The sequence below is a fragment of the Tinamus guttatus genome, unplaced genomic scaffold (assembly GCF_059628265.1).
Source record: "Tinamus guttatus ecotype Peru unplaced genomic scaffold, ASM5962826v1 Tinamus_guttatus_pri_ptg000051l, whole genome shotgun sequence".
NCBI classification, from domain to species: domain Eukaryota; kingdom Metazoa; phylum Chordata; class Aves; order Tinamiformes; family Tinamidae; genus Tinamus; species Tinamus guttatus.
In genome coordinates, this window is record NW_028288585.1 from 1,428,268 (window position 1) to 1,452,883 (window position 24,616).

Consider the following 24,616-nt stretch of genomic DNA (forward strand, 5'->3'; position numbering starts at 1 on the left):
ACATTATGGCATGGAGCTCAGCTACAGAAAGCCTGTGAATCCCCCTCCCACTGGTCTGATCCCACCTACTCAAATATTCTTATGTGAGCAGCTCTCCCATCTTTGATATTAAGTATATACCATAATACCACTGTATTTGCTTAAAGAACCGGTGTTGAAGGAGAATTTACAATATATTTGCAATATATTAAAAACATGAACTAGCTTTCACAGAAGTATGTTTCAGGAAAAGTACCAAGGGAATTCTCACACTTTAGCTGGTCTATATTATCCATACGAAGAATAAAAAAGACTATTCCTGATAGTGTTCAATGGTAAACATATTTAAAATATGCTTCCCCCCCCATATATTTATGTATTTCTTTCCTCTGCTTCCCAATTAATTTTGAAAATGTGGAGATGGGGAGGCATTTTAAAGAGAGAGAGTTGGCTCTTTTATTTAATAATGAAAGCATCTGCATTGCAAAGTTGTCAAAGCTCCCACATTTCTAAGTGTTTTCTTTTATTTTCTTTGTTTTATGAATACTTACACTTAAAGCAGTTGGTCCTGGAGGTCCTGCATCTCCCTAGTGAAAAAAGAGGACAGAAAAATCAGCAATCTTTCTAGTCATATATTTTTCATCTCTGTGCATTTAAGAAGATATGAACTGTAAGTAAATTCAGTATAGTCATCAGTTGCATGCTCTAATTATGAAAATATGTAGTATTTTTTCAATAATAGCATAAATGCAAACCACAGATTCACCACAGATTAAACACAGAAGAAAAAAGGCAGACCTCTTCACAAATGAATCACAATTTTAAAAAGCAATTCTGCAAGTGTATTTGCATGTTTAGTTATAAGTTGCAGCTTTCATGCATAAAATGGCCACTGAAGTCAGTGCAACTGTTCACAAATGTAAAGACATCTGAATATGTAAATGTTCACAGAATTAGATAATTGGGGTTTGAAGCTTGCTGTGAGACCTTCAGGCTCAGTCTATGGGAAGGAACCAGAATATGCAGACAGCAGTTCAAAACATGTAAGTTGCATTCCTGTTCTGAATGCCTCTGAAAAGGAGATGCCCTCCCTTCTGCGGTGATAACCGTGCTTGCCCTTTGTATTTACAGCTCTCCCGTATTCCTGTTCCTCAACCCTTTAAGGAGACAGACGTCAGCAGTAGGTGTTCCTCACGTACGTGTCATTAAGGCGATGTGCACATATTGAAGATGTGTCCTGCACACTCATGTATGCATGCATCTTTACAGGCAATCAGTACCTTTTCTCCTTTAGGACCAGCCACACCAGGATCACCAGGGTCACCTTTTAGTCCCTGTGCAAAGAAGAAGAATGTATATTTGTTGTCAATTAAGAAAAGTGATGGACAAAATTCTGTGCTGCTGTGAGTTAGTCTATACCAACTGAGTCTTTAAATATTAGCATAGCATGTGTACTACTGTATCATACCTATTTTTCCATTATTCTGTGAGCAGAAAAACATCTACCCAAGACCACATGTACCTTCAACACATAATCAAACCTATGAAGACAAGCATCTAGTCTCGTGTGCTCTTCTGCCAAGCAGCACACAGAAGTGGAAAGTTCCTCTGCATTTCCACTAGGTGTGGGTCTTGCACAGACACATGGGGCGAAAAAAAAAAAAATGCTAGTCCTATGCTACGTTCGCTTAAACTCTGCTGAAACAGGCAGAAGTGGACAGGGAAGGCAGTGGATTGTGTGTTGCAGTTACCAGTGCTGAACTGGTGAATTTTCAACAGGGCAGAGCTCACAGCAGCTGCCACCTCCTCCAACATGCTGATTGCACCAGTGTTTGAAAAGGGAATTAGAAATAATCACGGCCTTCACACCTCCTTCCCCAGTTCTGCCTTCAGCTGGAGAAGTAGACTTCTTTTTTCTACATTAAGAATGCAGCAATTCCACAATACAGCAATTCCACCCACCCACAAGAACTCAAAAAAGAAATGCCCTCATCACTACCAAATGATCCCTGCTGTTTTCTCCTTGCTGTGAAATACATGCAAAAGGGAGAGGTTCAGAAATACATGGAGTACATTCAAGCCATTCTGCATGAACTTAGTTCTGATGCTAAAACTACCTACCAGGAGCTACTTTTTGTTTAAACCAAAAGATCTGTCTTTAGAGCAGTCTCTAAATCACTGCTTTAGAGACATGACAAAGGAGAGCATGGACAGAATGGAAGCCCAAGATTGCTCTGCATGTTAAAACATTTTACTTGGACGCCAACTGGCAGCCAAGGCAGGCACTAGAGCACTAAGGCATAAAGAGATGCTCCACAAACAGGCCACAGTGGCTACTATTGCAGAGGTGAAGTGGGCTGAAGATAGAGAAGACTGAATGAATTTGCATGAGGATTTACTCAGTCAAGTTCCTCCCAGCCCCCTTTCTGTCCTTGCAAACTGTGCTCCTCCGTTCGCAATAATTGGAAAGATGGAGACAACTGGCACTAAAATGATAAGCAACATCTGTGCCTTGGTGAGTACAGAAACATTAAATCAGTGAGTGTTCTAAATACTGCATATTTGTGCAACTTCACTTCCTGCTAAAATTACATTAATTCACCATCTGGAAGGAACATCATTTAGAACTATATGAGCATTTTAAGCACCCACTTTGGCTTAAATTTGTGGTTGTTGTAAATACCTCTGATTTAGCTTTGATTTGTCCTTTATTAAGCTTGCCAAAAATGTAAGAGTTAAATCAGAAGTAGTTTTGCTGTTTGAACTTAAAAAGATAGGCAGATGGATCCTAAAACAAGCCAAAAACTGCTTTCCTTTTAAAATTTGCATATTTATGACTTAGTTTTAATGCTGCCCCCATTTACTACATTTTACTTTTCACTTCCTTATGAAAGTGTGCATAAAACACTAACACTCTATATCCTGAAAAGCAATTTCAGAGATTTTTTTCAGGTATCTCAAGAGTTTCCATGTTACTAGCCCATGTTAGTAGTTGCTGTTCAGAATCAACAATGTGAGAGAATCAGCAGTGCAACAGTAAGTTTGAGTTTCAGTTCCGTGGCTGTATATTTACAGAAGAGGAAAAACAAACAAAAACAAACAAACAAACAAAAACCACAAAACAAACAAAAAAAGAAAAAAAGAGAGAGAGAAAGAAGGAAAAGAAAAGAAAAAAAATCACTGAAGGAGAACAGAAAGGACAGGAGCAGGCAGAAGATACGGAACCCAAGCCATGCACTGTCAGACAGCGAGCTTCATGTTTTTCTAATTGGCATGTTTCTAGGTTTTAGGAGTCTTCCTGCAGCGCACCACAGTGAGGTATGCAGTTTGACAGTTACCACAGAGATGGTGACCACAGAGGTCAAACTCACATGAAAAGGACAAGGGGAAACTATGCGTTTGACAACAACCTTTACTGTATTTGAAGTAGGATTTTATAAAACCCAGAAAGATTTTTTACAATGCATTTATTTTATAATACTTGAATTAACTTTCAGTTGCAGTTTATATCCCCAATAAATAGAAAAATAATACCAGAAAAATAAAAATCCTTTAAAAAGTTAACCCACTAGAAGTACGTCTTGTTCTTCCACATGCTATTTATCTTTTAAAATTGTAATTATATTAACATGTTCCAGACTTAGTGAATGCCTGGAAAAACACATCTGGCACTATATTATTCCTGTGCTTCCCTACAGCCACCCTTCTAAAGCTGATCAGAGGTTCAGTTGCTGCTGCCTGCCCCTGAAATTACGTAAGTAACGAGAATGCCTCTGCTAAGTCAAATCTGCAGTCCCTTCCAGTACAGCACAGTATCCTGTCTCTGGCAGAGACCAGAACAGGATGCTACCAAATCGATGTGGTTATCTCAACAGATACAGATTGGATGATTTTAGGTGAGGCTTTAAATTATTCGTTTAAATTCATCATTTTCAGCAGTGCATTAGGAGAGAAGGACGTGAGCTTTCAAAACAACAAACTAACTTATACCGATCCAGGGAGCCTGTTATCAGGTTTGCCAGAATTCCAAGACATGAATAAAAACTCCAGCAGCTCTCATAACAAAGTGTAGATGAATTATGGAATTCTATCCACTTCTAACTCTAGCTTTTATGAGGCAACACAGTAATACACATTTGTGAGTTCAAGAACTCATTATGACTCTTTATTTATGGCCTTCAACTGGTACCTTTTGCTCCTCTGTAAGGACTATAGCTTGAGATCTCTCTAGGTAAAAATAAACTTAAATTGAGGTGACTTACATATGCATTCAGCAGGCCAAACCTAACCACCTTATTACCATGGCTTGGACCAGGACAATAAATCTCCTTTATCAGCCATATTAGTGTCTGTCTGTCTGGCATGATTGGGAAGGACAAAACATGTGACAAAACATCCCTGGTGCGGATGAGGGGATACAGGGAGCGCCCTTAAGCCCTATACAAGGGAACATCTGTAGGATACCTCTAACAGCATCACTTCATCTCTTCCTTTCCTCAACAGTGAGATTTTACTCTATCTGCAATATTCAGCCCCCTGAAACCACCAAGAAGTTTACTATAACTGAATTAGACAGAAATTCTAAATTCTCCCCAACCTATCCTACAAGCACGTATTTCTTCTGGTGGAAGCAATCCAAAGGAAGCAATCCAAAGGCTTGTCATACTGGTTGACAAGCCATTTTTGACAAATCTTTCATTACATTCTTTTCCAACATTAGTTTATTGGAGTCGTAGCCAGCCTACAAAGCCAACTGCACCAGGAAAAGAAGACCATAGTTAAAAAAATATAAAAGCTTATGCTTTAAAATTCTAAAAATGGGTTGGATTTCATGAATTGCTCAAATGATGGGATTTATAATTGGTATCCCACCACCTATTGGCATAAAAGGCAACAACTTTACTATGTGCATTTTCCCTTTAAAACCAAAAACTGACTCATATGAAGCATACTACGCTTTGGAGTTCCATGGCAAAGAAAAACAACCTTACTTAGTGATTTGATGAATATGTTCTTTACCAACTCTCAGAACATTTTATTCATTTAAAGGAAATGCCAGGTATTATTGCAGCCAACTAACTAAAACAGTTTTTCAGTTCCTATGGTTTCAGTCATTTGGATAAGATTAGAACAGTCACAGGTTTTGAAAGAAAAGGGAATTGAACAACTTTTTCCCCTAAGTCAAATAGCCTTAACTACAATTCTTTTGTGACAACTTGATCCACGACCCAGTACTGCTACTACCCCTAGCAAAAGCTACAGAAGATGAAGACAACAGGGGATTCAGATCTTGTTGCTTGTGTTTGCAATCCACATCTCATACGCCTATAATATTTCAGAAACTACACTGTCTGGCTAGACTTCTAGCCTATGGGAATATCATCTAATCTGCCAGTTAAATGACAAAAACAATTTGAAGTACCATTTGTGAATATTCCTGTATAACCTAGAGAGGTTATATCAAAAGAGAAACATATATTAGTACTTATGCAGCTTGGGCAAAGCATCTTGTAATTTAAAGAAGTCTGCTTCTGTAAAACTAGATTTTTTTGCACTCCTCCATTGCTTTTATCTTGACACTGTTCAGCTGGGTTTAAATTCTACACAGGGATTTATAAGGCACAAAAGGCTTAATAAGAAGACACCTCTCTAGCTGAGCCCAAGCAGTTTCCAACCACTGTGACAAAAAGTTTGCAATCTAAATATGGGGATTTGCATGACAGTCCAAGAAGGTTCAAGGAGGACTTTCAGCAGCAGACTGACAATAAGGTACTTTTTCAGTCAACCCAGAAACCTCGATAAAGGTAGAGTCAGCTTTCAGGGAAACCTTTCAAGAGCTATGAGGTTTGCATTGTCTAGCAACAGAAAACTTGGTTAAAAAGTTTCCACATGGACTGGAGAATCAATGGGACCAAGGGCTTAAGTAGCCAGGATGCTGTTGAGCAGTTCATTGAAGACAAACTACTGAAGTGAAAAGACTGATATCAACTGCAACACAGACCATATCAGTACAGCCTTTTCTCAGTTGTCATTAGCTACTTACTTATCCACAGCTGGAAAATACCTAAGAAGGCCATTAACCCCTCATCCTGAGACAGATATTTATCATAGTACCAGACTTGAATGGGATCAGAAAGGTCTGAAAAGAGCAACAATATAAATTAATTGTTAGTTTTGTGTAAAATTATCAATATGAAAACTCTATACAGCTCAGGAACATTGGGAAAAATGGGTAGTGTTATGTTAAATATTATCTCCAAGGAAAATATGTGTTTTGATTCCTAATGCTTTACTTTATGAATTTTGATTTAATATACTCTGGCAGGTTCATTGAGCATTGAGAAAACTATTGATTTTTGTATTTTTTTCGCAGGGACAGTGTAGCAGGCAGCATTTGCACAACCTGACAGAAAGTAGGTAAAATAGACAAAATGTGCCAGCAGCTGACAGCAGGCGCTCTTCACAAAGGAAAAATGGTAAGATCAGGAGTACCCCTAAACAAAGAACACAGGTAACTCATAGAAAAGCTAAGTGTTACCTACTGGAAATGTGTTTACTTCAGCAATGAATACTACACTACGTATATATGTTAATATAATTATATTACATTGGTTATAATATATATATATATACTACATATATATGTTAATGAATAATGTAAGATTCGCATAATCTTGAAAATAGATTTTTCATTCATTTTTCATTTTAAAAGAGAACTGTTTGGAAAAGCTCACTGGACTCTACAGCTCTGTTCTGTGACAGATATATAAATAAAACCCACAACATTTTATACAACAAAGCTTTTTTAAAAAAGTCATTTAGGACATCATGTTTCCCAGTAGTAGAAGAAAACATATGCAATTAATCCATCAGCTGGCTTATTTGTGTAGATATTATGCACTAGATTTTCATTTCTGATTTTTTTACAGACTTTTTTTTCTTTTTACAATTTTCCAAAAAAGACTCTATTCTTCTGCTAGCTATGTATGACCAGATATGATAAAACTTCCACGATTCACTTACGCCACAAGGTTTATGTCAGCAAAAAAATAATTGGTAGTATCCCATTTTCCTACCAACACCACAGACCAAAAAACTGACCTGATGACAAAAGGAATCTAGGAATTTCAGTGTTGAAGAGTTTTCATTCAAATGTAACTGACAGTAGGAAGCATATCACACAGAACTTATTCCACAAATAGTTTCATGATTATTTGCATTGCAAATGTGTCCTTGTTTCATACGGAATATGAGTGTGATCGAGAAGTAATCATATGCATCGGGGTATCTTTCAGACAGTGTGTCCATGAAGATGCACTTGTTATACGGATAAAAATCATAGCATTATTAAAGTCAGGAGGCTATAAAAATCTCAAGGGAAAAAATGCAAAGATACTACTCAAGCAAAGTGGAGGTTTTACTATATAGGTAATTATATAGGTAAACAGCTGCTTGCAGCTGTAATGCAAACACATTCCACAGGAGAACTACACTGGTAACGTAAGCTATTTATAGCTACTCCTCGAGGAGCCAAAAACAATGGCAACAGCATTACTGGTATTTATAGTAAGTATTTGCGCTGTCAGATGAATTTTGAATAATGTCCCAGACTGGGATACAGTATGCACATCTTGGCTCAGATTCATGGAGTGATAAACTGGGAGATGTGCACAGCAGTGAAATATATTCACAGTTCCTGCATCCAAACCTTGTTGTGAATGGGAGCAACAGAATCAGAACCTGCACAGAATCAACCCTGCATTAATACATAAAGACAGTTTAAAAAGACATTTAAAGACATTTGTCTTCCCATCTTGTCCTCCTACTTCATCCTAGTATGAACTTTCTGTTAGGAAAAGAAAAGTAACAAGAATCAAAACATTTTTTTTTCTGTGATTCTTTCTTTCCTGATTTTGATTTATAGATTCAAATATATTTCTACCATTTGGGCAAGACAAAATGTTCAGCTTTCATTTGCAAGTTCTTCAGTTGGGAGCATGGAAATCCAGGAATCCTCAGTCCCCTGGGCAGGGAGACAACAGCTGCCAACAGCTGCTATCACTTACTTTATGTGTTTTCAGGCTTTCTTTATACAACACTGCTGATTACACCAGTGCAAGCAGATTAACTTCATTATTTCGGAAATATCAGATGTTACATTTCTGTGTGTGGAAAGAGTTTGGAAGATACTGATAGCAATCAAGAGCCAATGATACACAATGCCTTTGAATTTAAACTTAATGACTGGCATCTCCATGCTATCTCGTGATAACTGAATCCAAAGTATTTTATTTAAGTGCTGTTAAAAAGGAGTTACACGTGGGTTTGAATAATATAATGTTATATTGTCTTCTGTAATATTACTTCAAACATATTTTAAAGACAGTTCTCATGATGATAATCTGCCATATTTTGACACATTACAAGAGCTGGATTAATATTTCAAAATATAAAGGTTTGATATTTTACATTTCCACAGTGCCACAAGGCCAAATATGTTTTAGAGTTCACCAGATAATTGGTATTCCTCAGTCATCCTAAAAGGTTGATGGAACAAGATCCATCCCATGTAGTAAAGGAGATCGTGTAAGACCAACACAGAAATGTCCCCAGAGCTATGGAAAGAAACACAGATGTGTTTTTCCATGCTGTCAGCATATATATATATGCAGGATACAAGTATACAGTTCACCTTTACAGACAGGCAGGCTACAAGAGAATACCTAAACCTAGATTCAACTCAGTACATAGTATACATTTCCCTATGTACAACATCCACTGTTACCTCAAAATAGCTTCATTTATCTAGTATTAAATTATAATACCCTAGAATAGAGCGAAAAAAAAAAAACTTCTTACTGCTACAGTGTGCATAAAAAGCCAGATGACATAAAATGTGATTAAAAGTGTCATAAATAGGTAGTTTGTTTTAAAAACTGTAGGATATATCTGTAGCTCAATGCAAACAGCTACATACTTGGCCTGCATTTTTAATAAGCATGGCTAGACTGTCTCAGCATGCTGGTGTGAAAAGATAAAACTTTTGCTCTTTTGGTAAGGTTGCTGAGTAAGCTTTGCTGAACTCTTTTTCCAAATCCCTTGTCTGGTCCTTGGCTAGAATTCCAGTCAAAATGTCATTTGGTCCCAAAAGAATTTAGACACTCAAGTTCAGATCCCTCTGTGAGATGCTCTCTGCCTTCAGCGGAAATGTTTTGCAATTGGAGAGCCAAATAAAGCCCGACTGACCTCCGCTCAGGTCAAGCAGGAGACTGGAGGGGGATAAAGAAAAATGGTGCCTTGATTTTCTTTTTTTTTAATTGTTCTTTTCAAATCACACAGAATCTTATATCTGCCATTTTAAACTAATGTATCAGGTAAAAGTAAGGATTATTACTGGGCATATCTACAGTGTCAGCTCAGGTGCAGGCTTGGATATGAACTCAAAGGCCAAGACTATCTAGATTTTTTTATACTTAGGTTCATGCTCTAGTTCAAATATGGACCAGATCAATTAACCAAACTGTCAGTGAAATCAGGCAGAAGAGAGAAGTCAATTTTTCACTCGAGTTCTCTGTTGCATGAGCTACATGGCACAGCGAAGGACAGGCTTTCCTCTGCCTTTAAAATGCCTTTTTTTTTTCCCCAAGCAGATTATCTAAAAAGGAATCATTCTTATCTATGGTGTACTGCTTTAATCCCCAAACTGCTTTCAGTTTACGTTATGAATTCTCAACATAGATATTCTCACCTACAACTCTCCTTAAGACTTAAGAACACATATCTGGTATGGATGCATCTCCTTTCCTTGTAGGACTACATATTTCCTAAATCCACCATTTTCCTTCCATAAATTTCTAATTGCATTCCTCTCAAAACTTTATAACTTGACTATTTTTTTATCTTTCACTTTACCTCTCTTCCATGAATACCTTCTGGTCCTGGTTCTCCTTTATCTCCTTTTTCACCCTAAAAAAAAAAATTATTTGTTTAAACATATGCACAAAATAAATATTTTTAAGAGGAGAAATACTTTATAAATAAAAATATAATTAAAAATAAAAAATATTTTTACAGTAAAAAAGTTACTGCTCTACTCCACACACCGAGTCACATATATGTCATTCACTGCACAAACAAAATTATTTCTTACATTCCAACAGAAGATAAATGAATGTGAAAAATGTCTCACATTCTGAGAACTAATGCTCTCTGTACTTACAGAACCTCTGAACATCCATAAAAGACTCACTACAGAAATACATGCTAGATTTGAACAGTGTTCCAAGAATAATATGGGTAAACAGAAATTTACAGCAGGGAACAGTTTTCATTTTTGAAAATCTTAAAATTGATATGAATCAAATCGATTTCATACTGGTGCTGTTTTTAATAAATAATGTATAGGTAACAGAACTGTCCCTAAATTTATCTGACTTTGTTTCATAATCCTGTATGGCTATATACTATGCGACTATTTAGCTGCATTTGAAAAAATGAAACATTATTTTGTTTTGGAAATTATTTAAAATAAGAATAAATATGAGTGATGTGCATCTAAACTATGAATCAAAAATAAAAATGGCAGGAAGCATGAAGGATTCGGAAGAATCAGTAATACTGACTAGTTCCTAGGCTTCCTCACGGGCCACTTACAACAAAATACATTTTTTTTGTACGACACAGGAAAGGATACAATTCTGTATTTTCCCTATCTTACCACACTATTCTAGTTAATACAGATTTCATTCGAAGTGAGCAAAATGCCTCTGCTTAAGAAGCATAATTAAAAGGAGAACATATTCCAGAACCAACAAGCCTAAACAGCTCTTTAATTGCATCCGTGTCACAATGAGCTTCACCAGATTATAAAAATAACACAATTACAGAATCACAGAATGGTTCAGGGTGGAAGGGACCTCTAGAGACCATCTAGCCCAATCCGCCTGCTCCAGCAGGGACACCTAGAGCACGTGGCACAGGGCGGCATCCAGGTGGGTTTGGAAGATCTCCAGAGAAGGAGACTCCACAACCTCTCTGGGGAGCCTGTTCCAGGGCTCTGTCTGCCTCACAGCAAAGAAATTCTTCCTCACATGGAGATGGAACTTCCTGGGTTTCAATTTACACCCATTACCTCTTGTTCTGTTACTGGCCACCACTGAGAGTTTGGCCCCATCCTCTTTACATTCTCCCCTCAAGTATTTCTGCATATTGATAAAATCCCCTTTCAATTTTCTCTTCTCAAGGCTAAACAGCCCTAGCTTGTTTAGTCTTTCCTTGTATGATAAATGCTCCAGTCCCTTAATCATCTTCGCTGCTCTATGCTGGACCCTTTCTAGAAGTTTCACATTCCTCTTGTACTGAGGAGCCCAGAACTGCGCACAATACCCCAGGTGCGGCCTCACCAGAGCTGAGCAGAGGGGCAGGATCACCTTCCTTGACCTGCTGGCAACACTCCTCCTGATGCAGGCCAGGATCCCATTGGCCTTCTGGGCCACCAGGGCACATTGCTGCTTCATGGTTAACCTGTCAACCAGGACTCCCAAATCCCTCTCTGTGGAGCTGCTCTCCATCAGGTCAACCCCTAGTCTGTACCGGTATCTGGTGTTATTCCTCCCCAGGTGCAGGACCCTGCACTTGTCCTTGTTGAACCTCAGGAGGTTCCTCTCTGCCCAACTCTCCAGCCTGTCTAGGTCTCTCTGAATGGCAGCACAGCCCTTGGGAGTATTGGCCACTCCTCCCTGTTTGGTATAATCTGCAAACTTGCTCAGAGTGCTCTCTGTGACCCTCATCCAAGTCACTGATGAATAAATTGGGCCCAGTCCTGACCCCTGGGTGATACCACTGGCCACAGGCCTCCAACTAGCCTTGGCCCCCTTTATCACAACCGACCAGAAACAGTCTTGCATTGAATTTTAGTTATCTCTAGAGGTCTACACTTGTCTGAGCAGAACCTATTCATTATGTCTGCATAATCTTCATAATCCTGTTAGCTAAATGGTACAGAACTGGGATCATGCTGCTAACTCCATTTGAGACACAACCATTATTCAAAGCTATTCCTCCAGCGGCAATGACAGAGGGCACTTCAACTAATAATCAGTTTTGCAAGATGAGCTTTATGAGCTTGCTCAAACAGCTGAAGCCTACAAGCAAATTAGCAAGCACAGACTGGGAATTTAATAATCCTGCATGGAATATGCCTTTGATAGTTCCTTTATTTTTCTCTTAATTTTAATACATCTAATTGATAACAAACCTAGAGAGAGTAATAGTCTTTCTTCATCAGTTTTACTTTAAAACTAATGGTACTCTATACATTTCTTAAGGCATATCTGGAAATCTAAGCTACTTGTTGTGATTTATTTTACAAAATACTTATATAAAAAACATGCTTTTACAGAGGGCCCAAATCAAATGAAGACCCGCTCCCCACCTCTGCTTATCAGTTGTCCTGATGTTAAAATAACAGCTTGTATATTGGAAATCATGCCTTCTTCTTCTATAGCAGGCAGAAATTACATTTAGAACTGCTGGCAAGCAGTTCTAGACATATGAGTATAGGAACATACACAGGAAAAAAAGAAAAACTCCATTCCTTATGGTTTTCGAGATACTCAGATTTAAAATGTTTGACAGTTCCTTAGACAAAATGATATAAAAAAAGAAAAAACTCACTTCCAAGGAATGATGGGCATTTTACCATATCATATGATTTTACTATGAACTTACTCTGATTTTTTAATAGAGTAAATTATTTGTTTTTGCCAAGCCTATTGTGTGGAACGTCTATGTCTTCTGTGAAGCAAGAATTCAAGTAAAACACAGTTCCAATTCTTACAATTTATTCTTATTTAAACTGAGCCAAGTCACGCTCATTTCTGCTTTTATGGGAGCGCACTGTACCACAAAATTAACAGCCTCGAATGTAGCCAGTTTTAGAACTGCCCAAGCCACTCTGCACTGTAGATTGGGCTGTTAATAATCAACATTGTGGGTTACCTTAAAAAAGGTGTTAATGCTATTTTATGTCCAACGTTTCTGCCTGCCTATACTATATTTAGATGAGAAAAATAAAGACAATTTAGGAGGCAACTGCAAAAACAGGATGACAAAAATCTGGAAGCACTCTGTCTTGTTTATCAGTTAATTAAAACTAATCCAATATAACTCTGAATTATTTGTATATAATGGCTGCCTTCTGCTTTCAACAGCACCAATGGAAAAAAATTGTCAGGGTTGCTTCAGTGTAAGTGCTGGGAGGGATTCAGTCTTCTATGTGTAACATTGGATACAGTGAAGGCAGCGGTGACACTTTAATTAGGCCAGAGGTTCACTCATGGCTTCTTCAAGACCAGAGTACCAGTCCTTAGCTCATTTGTCAACTTTAAGACTGCCTAATCCTCTCTGTGGATTACTTGCTCCTTATTAATAAAGCAATGTATCAGGAAATAAAATACATTCATAGCAAAAAAAAATTCAAAGGTAATTTTTTTTTTGGAAGTACTACCTTGTTATTAACAACAATCTCAAATTCCTTATTTCCTTTGTTCCAAATCACTCTCAATAGTTGATATATTCTCCCACCTATGCACTCTATATAATAACACTGAATATCATCCCTTGCAATTCCCATCTTATATTCTTTCAAACCTTATAGTTTTTACCTTTGGAAACTCTGTGACTTTGCTTGACATGTGTTTAAGCTAGTTAAGGCTAGTTTTGCTTTTAAATAAATGTATGTGTTTTATTAAAGGTCTATTTCAACAGAGTGATCTATAAGAATATTCTTTTTTGTGACCATTTCTCCATAGCTTCTTATAAATTGAATCTAGCTAATAGTAATATTTACTATTTTTTCCTACATAATTTATGAATATAACGCATTAGAACCTTCTACACAAATCAGCCCTTAAGTTTCTTTCTAGTTTTACTAAGGTATTTCTGGACAGCTGAGGTTATGAAGGGCATCATCCCCAAAACATTACTATTGATTGATCCATAATCTTTCTGCAGAAAGGGGGATAGAAGAAATCAGGGAAGTAGCAATACCCAGGGTGAAGAACATCAGGATAGCTTGAACACTACACATTAAAAAAAATCAACAACAAAAAAACTAGCAATTAAGATGGACTAATGATGCTGTCCCAGTTCCAACTGGGAGGAGTTATGCAAGGAAACAAAAGAAGGACACAAGAAGCTTATTTCCAAACAGGTTATGACCGTGTACCACACAAGGCCATTATCTAAGCAGAAAACAGAATAAAACTTTGCAAAAACACTTCAATTTGTGGAAACTAAAATTACTAATGATAGCCTGGAAGGATGGCACTGTGAGCCCTGTGTCTTTTCAACTCCACCTATTTAGGATACTTGGAGTGAACAAGATAGATAATATTGTGCTCATCTTTTCAGGAAAACCGAGAGAGATTCATTGTTTAACCCAATTATGGCAAAATGCATTTATCTGAAAGTAGAAACCAGACTATGTGCTGATTTACAAATTAATCCAGTTTTAAGAATGCACAAAAGATCTCACCAATACCTTCTGAGCTACACTGTGCATTTTCTACCCACGCATTTGTTAGTTTACAAATAAAAGTCTCCATATATTCTCCTCTCACAAGGTACCTCTGACTCTAATACCTGAGTGAGTGACATCCTGAGTGATCCAGTGAGGATCTGATCTTTAGACATAATACAGGAAATAACGATTCAGCTGTTTCACCAAGCAGACTAACACTAACTGAGGCGATGCCCTCCCAGACTCCCAGGTGGAAATCAGAATCCAGAAGCAAACAGGAAGACTCAAGTGTTTCACTAAACATCATATCCTGCTGCAGAAAAAAGACTTACACTACTAAAAAGAGGATGGCCAGTGAAATATTACGACGTGATGCTAATTGTTATCACAGACACAGAAACCCACAAGAGGCCTGTGTTTCATATATATCTCCTTGGCTTTTGAAAACCTTTGGCTTAGAAAGTGGAAAGGCAAACACTGTTGGCAGAGAAAATGGCTGATGTAGACAGAGGAATTAAAATTAAATAATCAAAGCTATTCCTAAGGCAATATCATAGGCCATAGAAATATTCCTACTAGCTTCAGTTTGTACAACCAAATCAATCCACGTTACTCTCTGGAGTGCTACAAAGTTTATTTAATCCTCAGATTAACTCAAGGCAAAATAATTCTCTTCTGCGTAAAAAGATCAAAGAGTTCACAAAGCTCCATCAGCAATTCACAGATCTCACTAGATGGAATTATCTTTTCCCTTAGGAAAAGCACGATTACAAACTATGCCATCGCTGGCTTGTGAAAGAGTCACAAGCAACAGGTCTCATGCCTGAACAAGCCAAGGAATATGTTTTGAACAACACCTCCTTCCTGTTTCCTCCCAATGGACTGAGCAACACTGGAGAAGTTCATAATGGCTAAACGGCCTAGTGTCAACAGTGCATCTCTAAGCATGCTCATGGATAAGCAACTATCACCTCAACTGAGTCCAAAACCTTAAATGCAGAATAATCTAGGGAAAGGCTCATGTATACACCCAAAATTACACAGATGAACTGTGCCTCCCTGTAAACTGAAAGGAGGCGGTCATCTATTTTATTCTTTGTAGAATAACCTCAAAATGCAAAATGATTTTGATCAAGCAGAGCAGTGACTACAAAAAAGTCAAATAAATATTACAATGTAGCAGTCTTGGAATGGAGAATACAATGCATAAATAAATAAAAAAAAAAGAATAACTGATTATGTTAATAGTATTGAGAAAAAAAAGAACCTGGAGATTATTGCAGAACACATAGCGAACAAAATCCACAGCTATTTTTAAAAGGGCCAAATTTAATTTTAGGATGTTTCAAGTGTAAACTGAAAAGAAACAGTTATTTGGGCTTACTTATCAATGGTGAGAATGGTGACACCTTATTAACAAAATACTGAAAGGTAATAAATAACACTGTCATAAGAAGAAACAATAATCTATGTAGAATGATGTAAAACACATTTTCACCTAAAAGAGTTGTTAGGGTAAAGGATCTGTTAAGACACAACTTCAGTAATTTTTTTCTTCTTTTGCTAGCTAGTACCAACAGAAAATATACATAACCCAAAAGGATAAAGTTGTCTTAATAGTTTTGATAATTCCTGATTGTCACAATTTATACAAAGCAAACCACAATCCAACATTTAGCTTTATTATTCAATAATAAATTCCCCAAATGAAACCTACTTAGTTATATGATGCTCATCGTCTTTGCTTTTTTTCCACATAAAATTTAGATGTGATTTGCAAATTTTAATCTGTATGCTATTATCACTCATCTTGCCATCATCATTTCACTTATTTTTTCAAGGAGAAAGAAAGAAACAAACAGAAAACAAAATCCCACTCCATTCTCTCCAACTATTTGATCATAATAAATAACCAGACTAAATTCCCATGAATATTCTTAACCCAAGATTAAACTTTTATTCATAAAAACAAGAAAAATAAATACAAAGTAAAGCATGAACTATACAAAAACAGTGTTTCAATCTCATAAATGTGTTTTTAAAAGTTTCTTGAGTGTATTAATGCTATCTTCAGAGAAGTTACAGTCAGATAACTTCTGTTTATAGGGTAAAATCACTATGTGCTTTTCATGGTCATCTGCTTCAAAACACTAGTTGATATTTACTTACACAGGCTTTAAGGCTTCTGAAGGGCTTTCTAAAATACTCAAAGCCTCTCAAAAAGTTCAATGTGATGATTCTGTCAATAGCTTTCAAAGACAGAAAGAAATCATATAACATACAATAAAGACCCTATCAAAAAAAAAAAAAAAGAATAGCAACTGATGCTCTGTTTTTAACTCATTCCATTCTGATGAGTTGTACTGTACATTTTATAGTTGGAATTATCATCAGAGTACCAACATTCATAATACTATACATTCCTTTACAAAGCCAAAAGCAAAGGCTTTTCAAGCTACAAAGGCTTATGAATTCAAGACAAATAATATGGGCAACTTTCCATGAAGAAGCTATACAGAGAACATTTATGGTCCAGTTTTCGTCTCCTTCTGTACCCTCTCAGGCTAATCTTATCTGCAAGCATAAAATCAGCAATCATGATTTACATTTCTACTCCAGACTTGCCTCCTGTCCAAAGTAAATCTTGACTTAACTTGCCAGCATCTTCATGTTGATTTCTAAACATTCAAATTGGAGTTCTAAATGTTTTTTTTCAGGATTTTTTTTTCTTTGCAAAACATCCTCTTTTGTTACTGGAAAAACATTGCTTCTGTTAATCACCAAGTACTTGGAATCATCTCAAAGGGGACCTCTCTCTTAGATAGCTTTGCCTCATCTGTAACCTACTGGGCATGGCATCTCCCAGATATTTGCAAAGCTAAAACATTCATCCGGACTTGATCATACTCTTCTTTCTGCTCTTAACAAATGCTACTTTATCCTGCTCTTACCCACTCACTCCAAATGGCACTGCTGAAACTGTATTTGTCAGGTATCTTTTCCTTTGCTGCTTCTCATGCACACATATTTAAATATTGGGAAATCTAAGTTCTTAGCTCAGGGGAAAAGTGCACTACTTGGCACTTCAAAACTTGCACAAAGTTATATTATTATCCTCATTCAAGGCCTCCCCTCCTAAAATTCTTATCTAGTATAAATCTCATTAAATCTTGACAGTGAGTGAAGCATTATCTTCCACTCTTTATTGTTCTATTAAGCAGCCAAGTCTGCTGGTACTGTAGGTATCCATTCTGTCTCTTAAAACTTGTATCTTAACTGCAGAAGATAATTGAGGTAACTGGTCTGCTCTATCTTTGCATGGTCTGCCGGAATGAAATTGTAATGCATGTTTTGGACCTTTGTAAATACGAGTTTTCACAGAATTTTGCTCTTCAAAGAAATTTAATAGCTGAATTTGGCTCCAAGCTTCAAGCACCAAATTGTTCAGTAATTTTGCATTTTAGTATCTTGCATATCTGTATATAAATTAAATACTGAAAAGAAGTTGTGTGATTTAATGAGAACAGTATTTTTCCAATACTTAAGTAAATACTACAAATGGATTTGACTTTCAGCTGCAATTGTTTAAAGTTTTATCTGCCTTTTAGTGGGGAGGTTTCTGTTTATACTGGCTTAGTGTTAGTGTTGAATGAAGATTTTTCCGTAAGAGGAATAAACTAGTCTTTTTCAAGGCTGGTCTCCTAAGGTAACCTAAATTGTTCTTGTCAGCAGTTGACAAATAGTATTGCTTTCACAGAATGTAGTATTTTTTAGACACCAATACTTTCATGGTTTTGGCAGGCTATTGCTATTGTTATTTAGACTCCAAAAGATGTTCTGCAGATGGTTAAAGCAATGTCAAATGTTTGCACAAGCTGATGGTCTGCTATGCCTTTTCTGCAAAGGCTTTAATACTCTTTTCCTACTGCACGCTGACAGAAATAAAGGCTTTTTCCACTGTTACTATGAACTGTGATCAACAGGCTTAGTCATGTAGAAGTATCTGTTATCTCCTTTTTCCTAAAGTAAGTGGTTTATTTATTAGAAATATATACCTCAGAGCAGGGACTTTTTTGGGGTATCAGTAATGCTCTTGAGGATCCTGGTACAATCTAAAAGTGTAATGTATTTAGTCTTCTGGAGGATAGTTTGTCTGAGCAGGAATCTTAATGTGTATTTATAGTATCACATCTTGCTCAGACTTTTCTATGTTCAGTTCAAAACACAGCTAGAAAAGCAGGTGGTGGCTCCCTTTCACAAAAAAAAAAAAAAAAAAAAAAAAAAAAAAAAAAAAGGCTTAGTGAATACAGCTTTAATGCAAGAAGTTTTCTCCCTTTTGGAGAACGTCTGTATCTACACCACTTTTGTGGCAACTGTCCATACCACCACCTTATAGGATACTGTGTGTAAAAACAACTGACATTTTTTTGGTTTAGCTGGGATGCAGTGCAGTGCAGTGTGAAAATGAGTGGGACTACAATGAGCAGGACAGCAGTCTCCTGTAGCCTTCATCTTTATCGTCTGTTGCCTTCTGAAGAGGATGTGGCATGTACAGAAAGCGCATCCTGTGATTTTTGAGCTACGTACCAGCCAGATATTGGCAACAGAAACAAACTTCATTGAACATAGGCCTTCAACAAAAGCATGAGTCGCATGCAGATCAAGGCAAAACTCTAACTGTTCTCCAACTGTTTGTGCCCAATATATATTGGCCATCTGATTCCAGGAAGACCAACTATAGCGTCCCTGGAGGTGGCAAAGACAACCCAGATCTGCACTTACTGTCATCAAATGACATCTAAATATCTCTTGTAAAGTAGTTGCTCCTTTAATCTAGCTTCTTCAGTTTCTCAAACTAAACTTTAAATAGATTAAAAAAAAAAGTTGAGTGAATGTGCTGCACAAAGTAGTTGACTAAAATTGCTGATTGGGCTAATTATATTAGGCACACACTCTATACTGTTCACCAATCTAGCTTTTGTGCAGATCTTTGATAAGAGCCTTCATAGAATCATTATGGTCGGAAAAGACCTTTAAGATTATCGAGTCCAACTGTACACCCTTTGAGATGAGGCAACGCAGGAAGTCGTATTGCTTTAATATGATTGACTTTGTGCATGCTAGATCATGTCTCTTCCAAGACAAGAATTGCCTGGTTATGTCTACATTCACAAGCATGAACAGCCATTAGCAATTGAAGCACCTTGTTCCTAGAAGTCATCTTTTAGCTTAGCTTCATCCAGAAGGAAACATGCTGTTTTCCTTCAGCCCTAGATGACCATCTGTGTAGCCCACAGTACCTTCTGGTCCATAAAAATGTTGGTCTGTTATTCTCAAAAACCTTGGCAGAAGAAAAGTGGAACAGCAGCCTGCTGAGATATGACCCAGTAAACTGAGGGGGTTTTATGGTTGAAACAGTACCTTGATTGATTTAGTTTATTATGTATCACAGAAACAGTTGCAGTGGCACTGCCAGGGACAGTGGGGACAGGAAGGAACAGCTGGGAAGGAGGAGAAGGGAGATGAGGACTGTTTTTCTCATTGACAGTATTACTTTTATGCACATCAACTACAGCTGAAGCAGGTAAAAATGCTTTAAAGATTTAAATGCACATAAACATTTATGCCACATTATCAATAATAACACCTAAAACTGCCCTTGCAGGTTATGGAAACTTTTTTTTCCCCCAGACTAAATTTTACTTTTGGTCTATTTATGAACAAAAGTTTTTTCTCCTCTTCTACAAAGATCAATGCAAGTAGCCATTCTGTTTTTCCTTCTTTCATCATTATTTGTTCATGGATTCTGTTCCTTAACCTAACTATTAATAATGCTTTTATCATCTCTTCACTCATCTAGAATTACAAATCTGATTTAGACTTAATGAGTCCCCTGACTTACATTTAAGTATTTCATCTGCAAATTTTCTTAGCATTCATACCTATTGTAGGTAAAAAAAAAAAAAAAAAAAAAAAAAAAAAGTAACAGGCCTCACAATACAAGGCTAAAATTAAAACACAAGGGTGCATAAACACACATACAATTTATGCTAAACTACATTTTATAATGTCGCAGCATCAATATTGTTATTATATTTTATTAGATTATTAGAGTTTCTTTTTAGATATCTGTCAGTAGCTTTTTTTTTTGTGAAGTATAATCCTTTTGTGAAGTATAATCCTTTCGTGAAGTATAATCAAAGTGCATAGAGCATCATCTCACTGATAGTAGCAGCTGCAGTACACAGGTGGCTTCCTTGCAGTGGATTCCTGCCAGTTCAGTCTTACAACATATCTCTGCTCAGCAATTCTCAAGAACTGCGAACTCCAGCTTGAAAGAACTCAGAAGGCAGTAACTTTATTCAGTTTGCTCTGTTAAAGTAACATACTGCACCTGCCACTGATTATTCATTTGTATTTAATCCCTATTACTCTAATCCCTTCTTCCTTCAGTGCTTCCTTTCTGTCTTAAAGTTCTTGGTAAAGGAAGCATTTCTTTTAATAATTGCATTGAAATTAGATCAAAAATTAGTGTGTTAGAAATTAAGTTAAAAATTAACACAATATTAGAAATTGAACAATGAAAAAATATTTGTATGCTATTAAATATTTTCATGACAGTATTACATTATATTTCCTAAAAGGGGATGATGATATGACTAATACACACATAAATATGTCTGTAAATGTATGGGCATATTCATGTAAATGAACACTTTCAATTGGAAATCAAGCAAATTCACTTGCTCAGAATTAAACCAATTACAAGATCTGGGATCCGGAGGAAATTTCCCATCTATCTTGTCCTGTCAGAGAATACTGTAAGTTACCACTCTAGGCAACTACTTTAATTTTCGGCCCTGGCTAACTGTAAGATGATGTTACTTGAGTTTATTCATCTAATTGTACACTGGATCTAAAAGCTTGTCACAGCACTTGCAGTAAAAAACAACTCTTACTCAAAAATATGCAAAAGTATTAGTGAACTGTAAACAACATTTGGAAAAGTGAAATAAGGAAACAGAATGTAGAAATATGTGTATACGTGGGTGTTTGCACACGAAGCAAGGTAAAACATATGCTAAAAAAAAGAGGAGAGAGATGGCAGAGATAATCAAAAACAAATAGAGAAAGTAGTAAAAATAGCAAACAGACAAAAAAAAAAAGACACAGAAACAGTGCTATTAAAAGGAGTTTGAAAAAAATGTGCAGATGTTGAACTTAAACCAGATCCATTTCTGTGAGACTATCTGGGAACATTCATATGATGGGCCCTTTCCAGGCCTCTCCTTAAGACAACTGGGGCCAAATTTATTTTGCAAATGAATTCTATTCTGGTATTTCTTATCTTTCGACACAGCAATATCACCTTTTAAAAATTCAGTCTCTTAGCTGATGGAGTCAGAAGAGAGGATATTTTAATTCACAGCAATGAGCGTTATCAGAGAAACTGAGGGGTTAACAAGCTGCAATGATGGCAGAATGAAAGCTAGAAGATGACTCCTCTCTTCTCCTTAACCAAAAGCACAGGCTCAGCATGAGACACCTTCTACTCATGACAGAATACAAACAATCGACTAGCCAATCTAAAGAAAAACAGGGCAATCTGGAATTCTGGGTTCTTTTGACTCTGAAATGGAGTAGGATTTGCTAGTTACAGACTTCATGAAGGCACGTGCTTTCTGGAAAGCAGTGCAGTCAAACAGCACATAGGACATACTATTTCACTCTCTTCTCGCTTTAAAGATGACATAACCTCACCCTGGCTCCTGACCTACTCTCGGTCTCCTCAAGCTCTCTCGGAACTACACATACTGACACAGCCCCTTGTTCCTGCTTTGCCTGGTTAACAGCTTTAGCACTCCTTCCCTCCCCCTTTGGAAAGCAATACATCTTTTTTAGGCATCCATAAGAAGTAATGATACCTGGCTGTTCATTTATGGACATATCTTCACAGAAAACTTCAAGCGAGCACAAAACCATTACTAGAAGCAGTATGCCAAATGACCTGGCACTCTGCTCATGCAGACCTAACTCCTCAACATAGTAGCCACTGATGAAGCTGTGATGCTTCTGATACCATAGCTAGCTTGCTGAGAACTTGCCCAGGGCTCTACATCTGCCTGGTATGCAAGAGGCTTCCTGTGTTCTGGGAGTATCAGCAGTTTGGAGCGCTTTGAGGATTAAAATAAGGTCTGTAGCATGCCTAAAAAGCCAGCTCTTTTCACAGCCTAAGTCTGTAACAAATACTGGTGAGGTAATTGAGAATAAATAAGACACCTTTATATTGCAAAGTATTGCAATATTGTATTGCAAATGCACCTGTTGTTGAGTGCTAGATTTCTACTTAAAGGTAGAAAGTTTTAGAGTTCACACTAGCATTCAGGAAGATACTGGCAAAGTTAGCTCTCTCCTCCACTGGAGGAGCAAGAGTTGTTCACACTCGCTTCATAACGAGGACCATCCCAAGTTAGCAGGCTGGTAGGCCGTACAGCTAGAACTGCTAGTGTTTAGCAAAGGTAAAACAGTGAAAAGAGGGGTCCACGATGAAATAAGGTACGCAACTTTACAGTTGGAATTCTTTTTCAAACTACAGATTTTCCTCAATCAGATATGTTGGAAGTTGAAATCCTCCACTGTGTAGTACATAAGTGAACATTGTTCTTTTCATGTGAAAGGCACAAAACTAGTATGAACAATTCCCACATGCATATTCCATCCTTTAAAATGTGAAAGGATCACACTTTAAATATGGTATAGAAGCTGCTGGCCCCCCAAGATGTTACTGTTAACTTATGCATACATAAGCTCTTTAAAAATCAAAGGCAGTATACACACATTTACATATTTTTCCATTTCTGTGTTATTATTACTGAGAAACTAAAATACATTGCGAGTTGTAAACATGAAAACACTACACTGAAGTTTACATATCTTAACAAGCTTTGAGAAAGTTACCTCTCAGTTGACTTGTTCATGTTTACGGAGTTATTTCTTTAGCTCAGAGAATGTGGGTATTTCAAGAGGTAAAAATCTGCTAACTACTCACAGACTAGTGCATGTATTTCTCAAACCCTCTTTCATTCTTCTACCGAAAGTAAGAGATGAATATGGGATCAGTAAGTCTCCTCTGCTGCACTAAACCACCTGTATCTCAAAAAAAACTCACATGGTGAGCATTATTTGGAAAGGTTCATACACACTGAAGTGATCTCAATATTTATGAGAGCTAGCCAAAACCAAAACATGATATAAACTTGTGTATTAACAAGTAATCAGTTGATATGTAGGTTAGTTCCTTTATTCTTCACAAGGGTCAAAAAAACACAAACACATAATCTTTTAACAGACACAAGAGAGAGAGAGAGATGCCTTAATCAGGAAGATGCAGGAAGATGTTATCTGAATGATTCTGGGTTCATCCTGACATAACTTTATGATTCCTTAGTCATAAGCAGTGGACATTTTTGAAGGAGACCAAGTATTCAGCACACCAGTTCACCAGTTCTTTAGCATAATTCATGCCTCACATTCTTGAGATCAAGTCCTTTCTGATTATTTAAAATACAACAAATTAAGCTATCATTTTAATTATCAGTTGACAATGTGTCCAATTTTACAAGACAGTTTCTAAATACTTCTCAGGGGAGTACGGGGGAACCACTAAGACTGACATTTGATCAATAACAATTAATTTAAAAAAGAAAGAAAAGGCATACAGAATGTACAATTATTTGAAATATAGGTTAATAATAACATTTGGTGGAAAAGTCAATATGGCTTTCATACAAAAAACTAGTAAGTGGAGTGGATAAAAAATTGCAATCAAGTCAATATAGTAGGTTTAAATTTCAAAAATCTTTCAACATGTTCTCTCAGTAAAAGGAAACTAAGTAATCATGAGATAAAGAGGAACAACTCTTGCATAGATGAAAGCAAAACAAAATGAAACGCTGTTCAAAAGATAAGAAAGAGGGTAGGAGAAAAAGGTTAATTCTCACAATAGAGGGAAGTCACCTGTGCGGTCCCCACAGGCATGTGTTCAGGCATGTATGTGCTGTTCAACAAACTTGTGAATGATCTGGAGAAAAGCATAAACTGGGGAATGACAATATT

General features: G+C 36.9%; 1 protein-coding gene across 1 annotated transcript in view; it reads right to left on the reverse strand.

Moving 5' to 3' along the window:
* The window catches only part of COL19A1 (collagen type XIX alpha 1 chain), a 179,007-nt gene that overhangs the window by 86,229 nt on the left and 68,162 nt on the right, over window positions 1-24,616 (reverse strand). The window contains exons 11-13 of the mRNA XM_088539915.1: window positions 9,892-9,945; window positions 1,260-1,313; window positions 531-566 (exon numbers count right to left, since the gene is read on the reverse strand). Of these exons, the coding sequence (XP_088396041.1) occupies window positions 531-566; window positions 1,260-1,313; window positions 9,892-9,945 (144 nt within the window). The remainder of the gene's footprint in view (window positions 1-530; window positions 567-1,259; window positions 1,314-9,891; window positions 9,946-24,616) is intronic.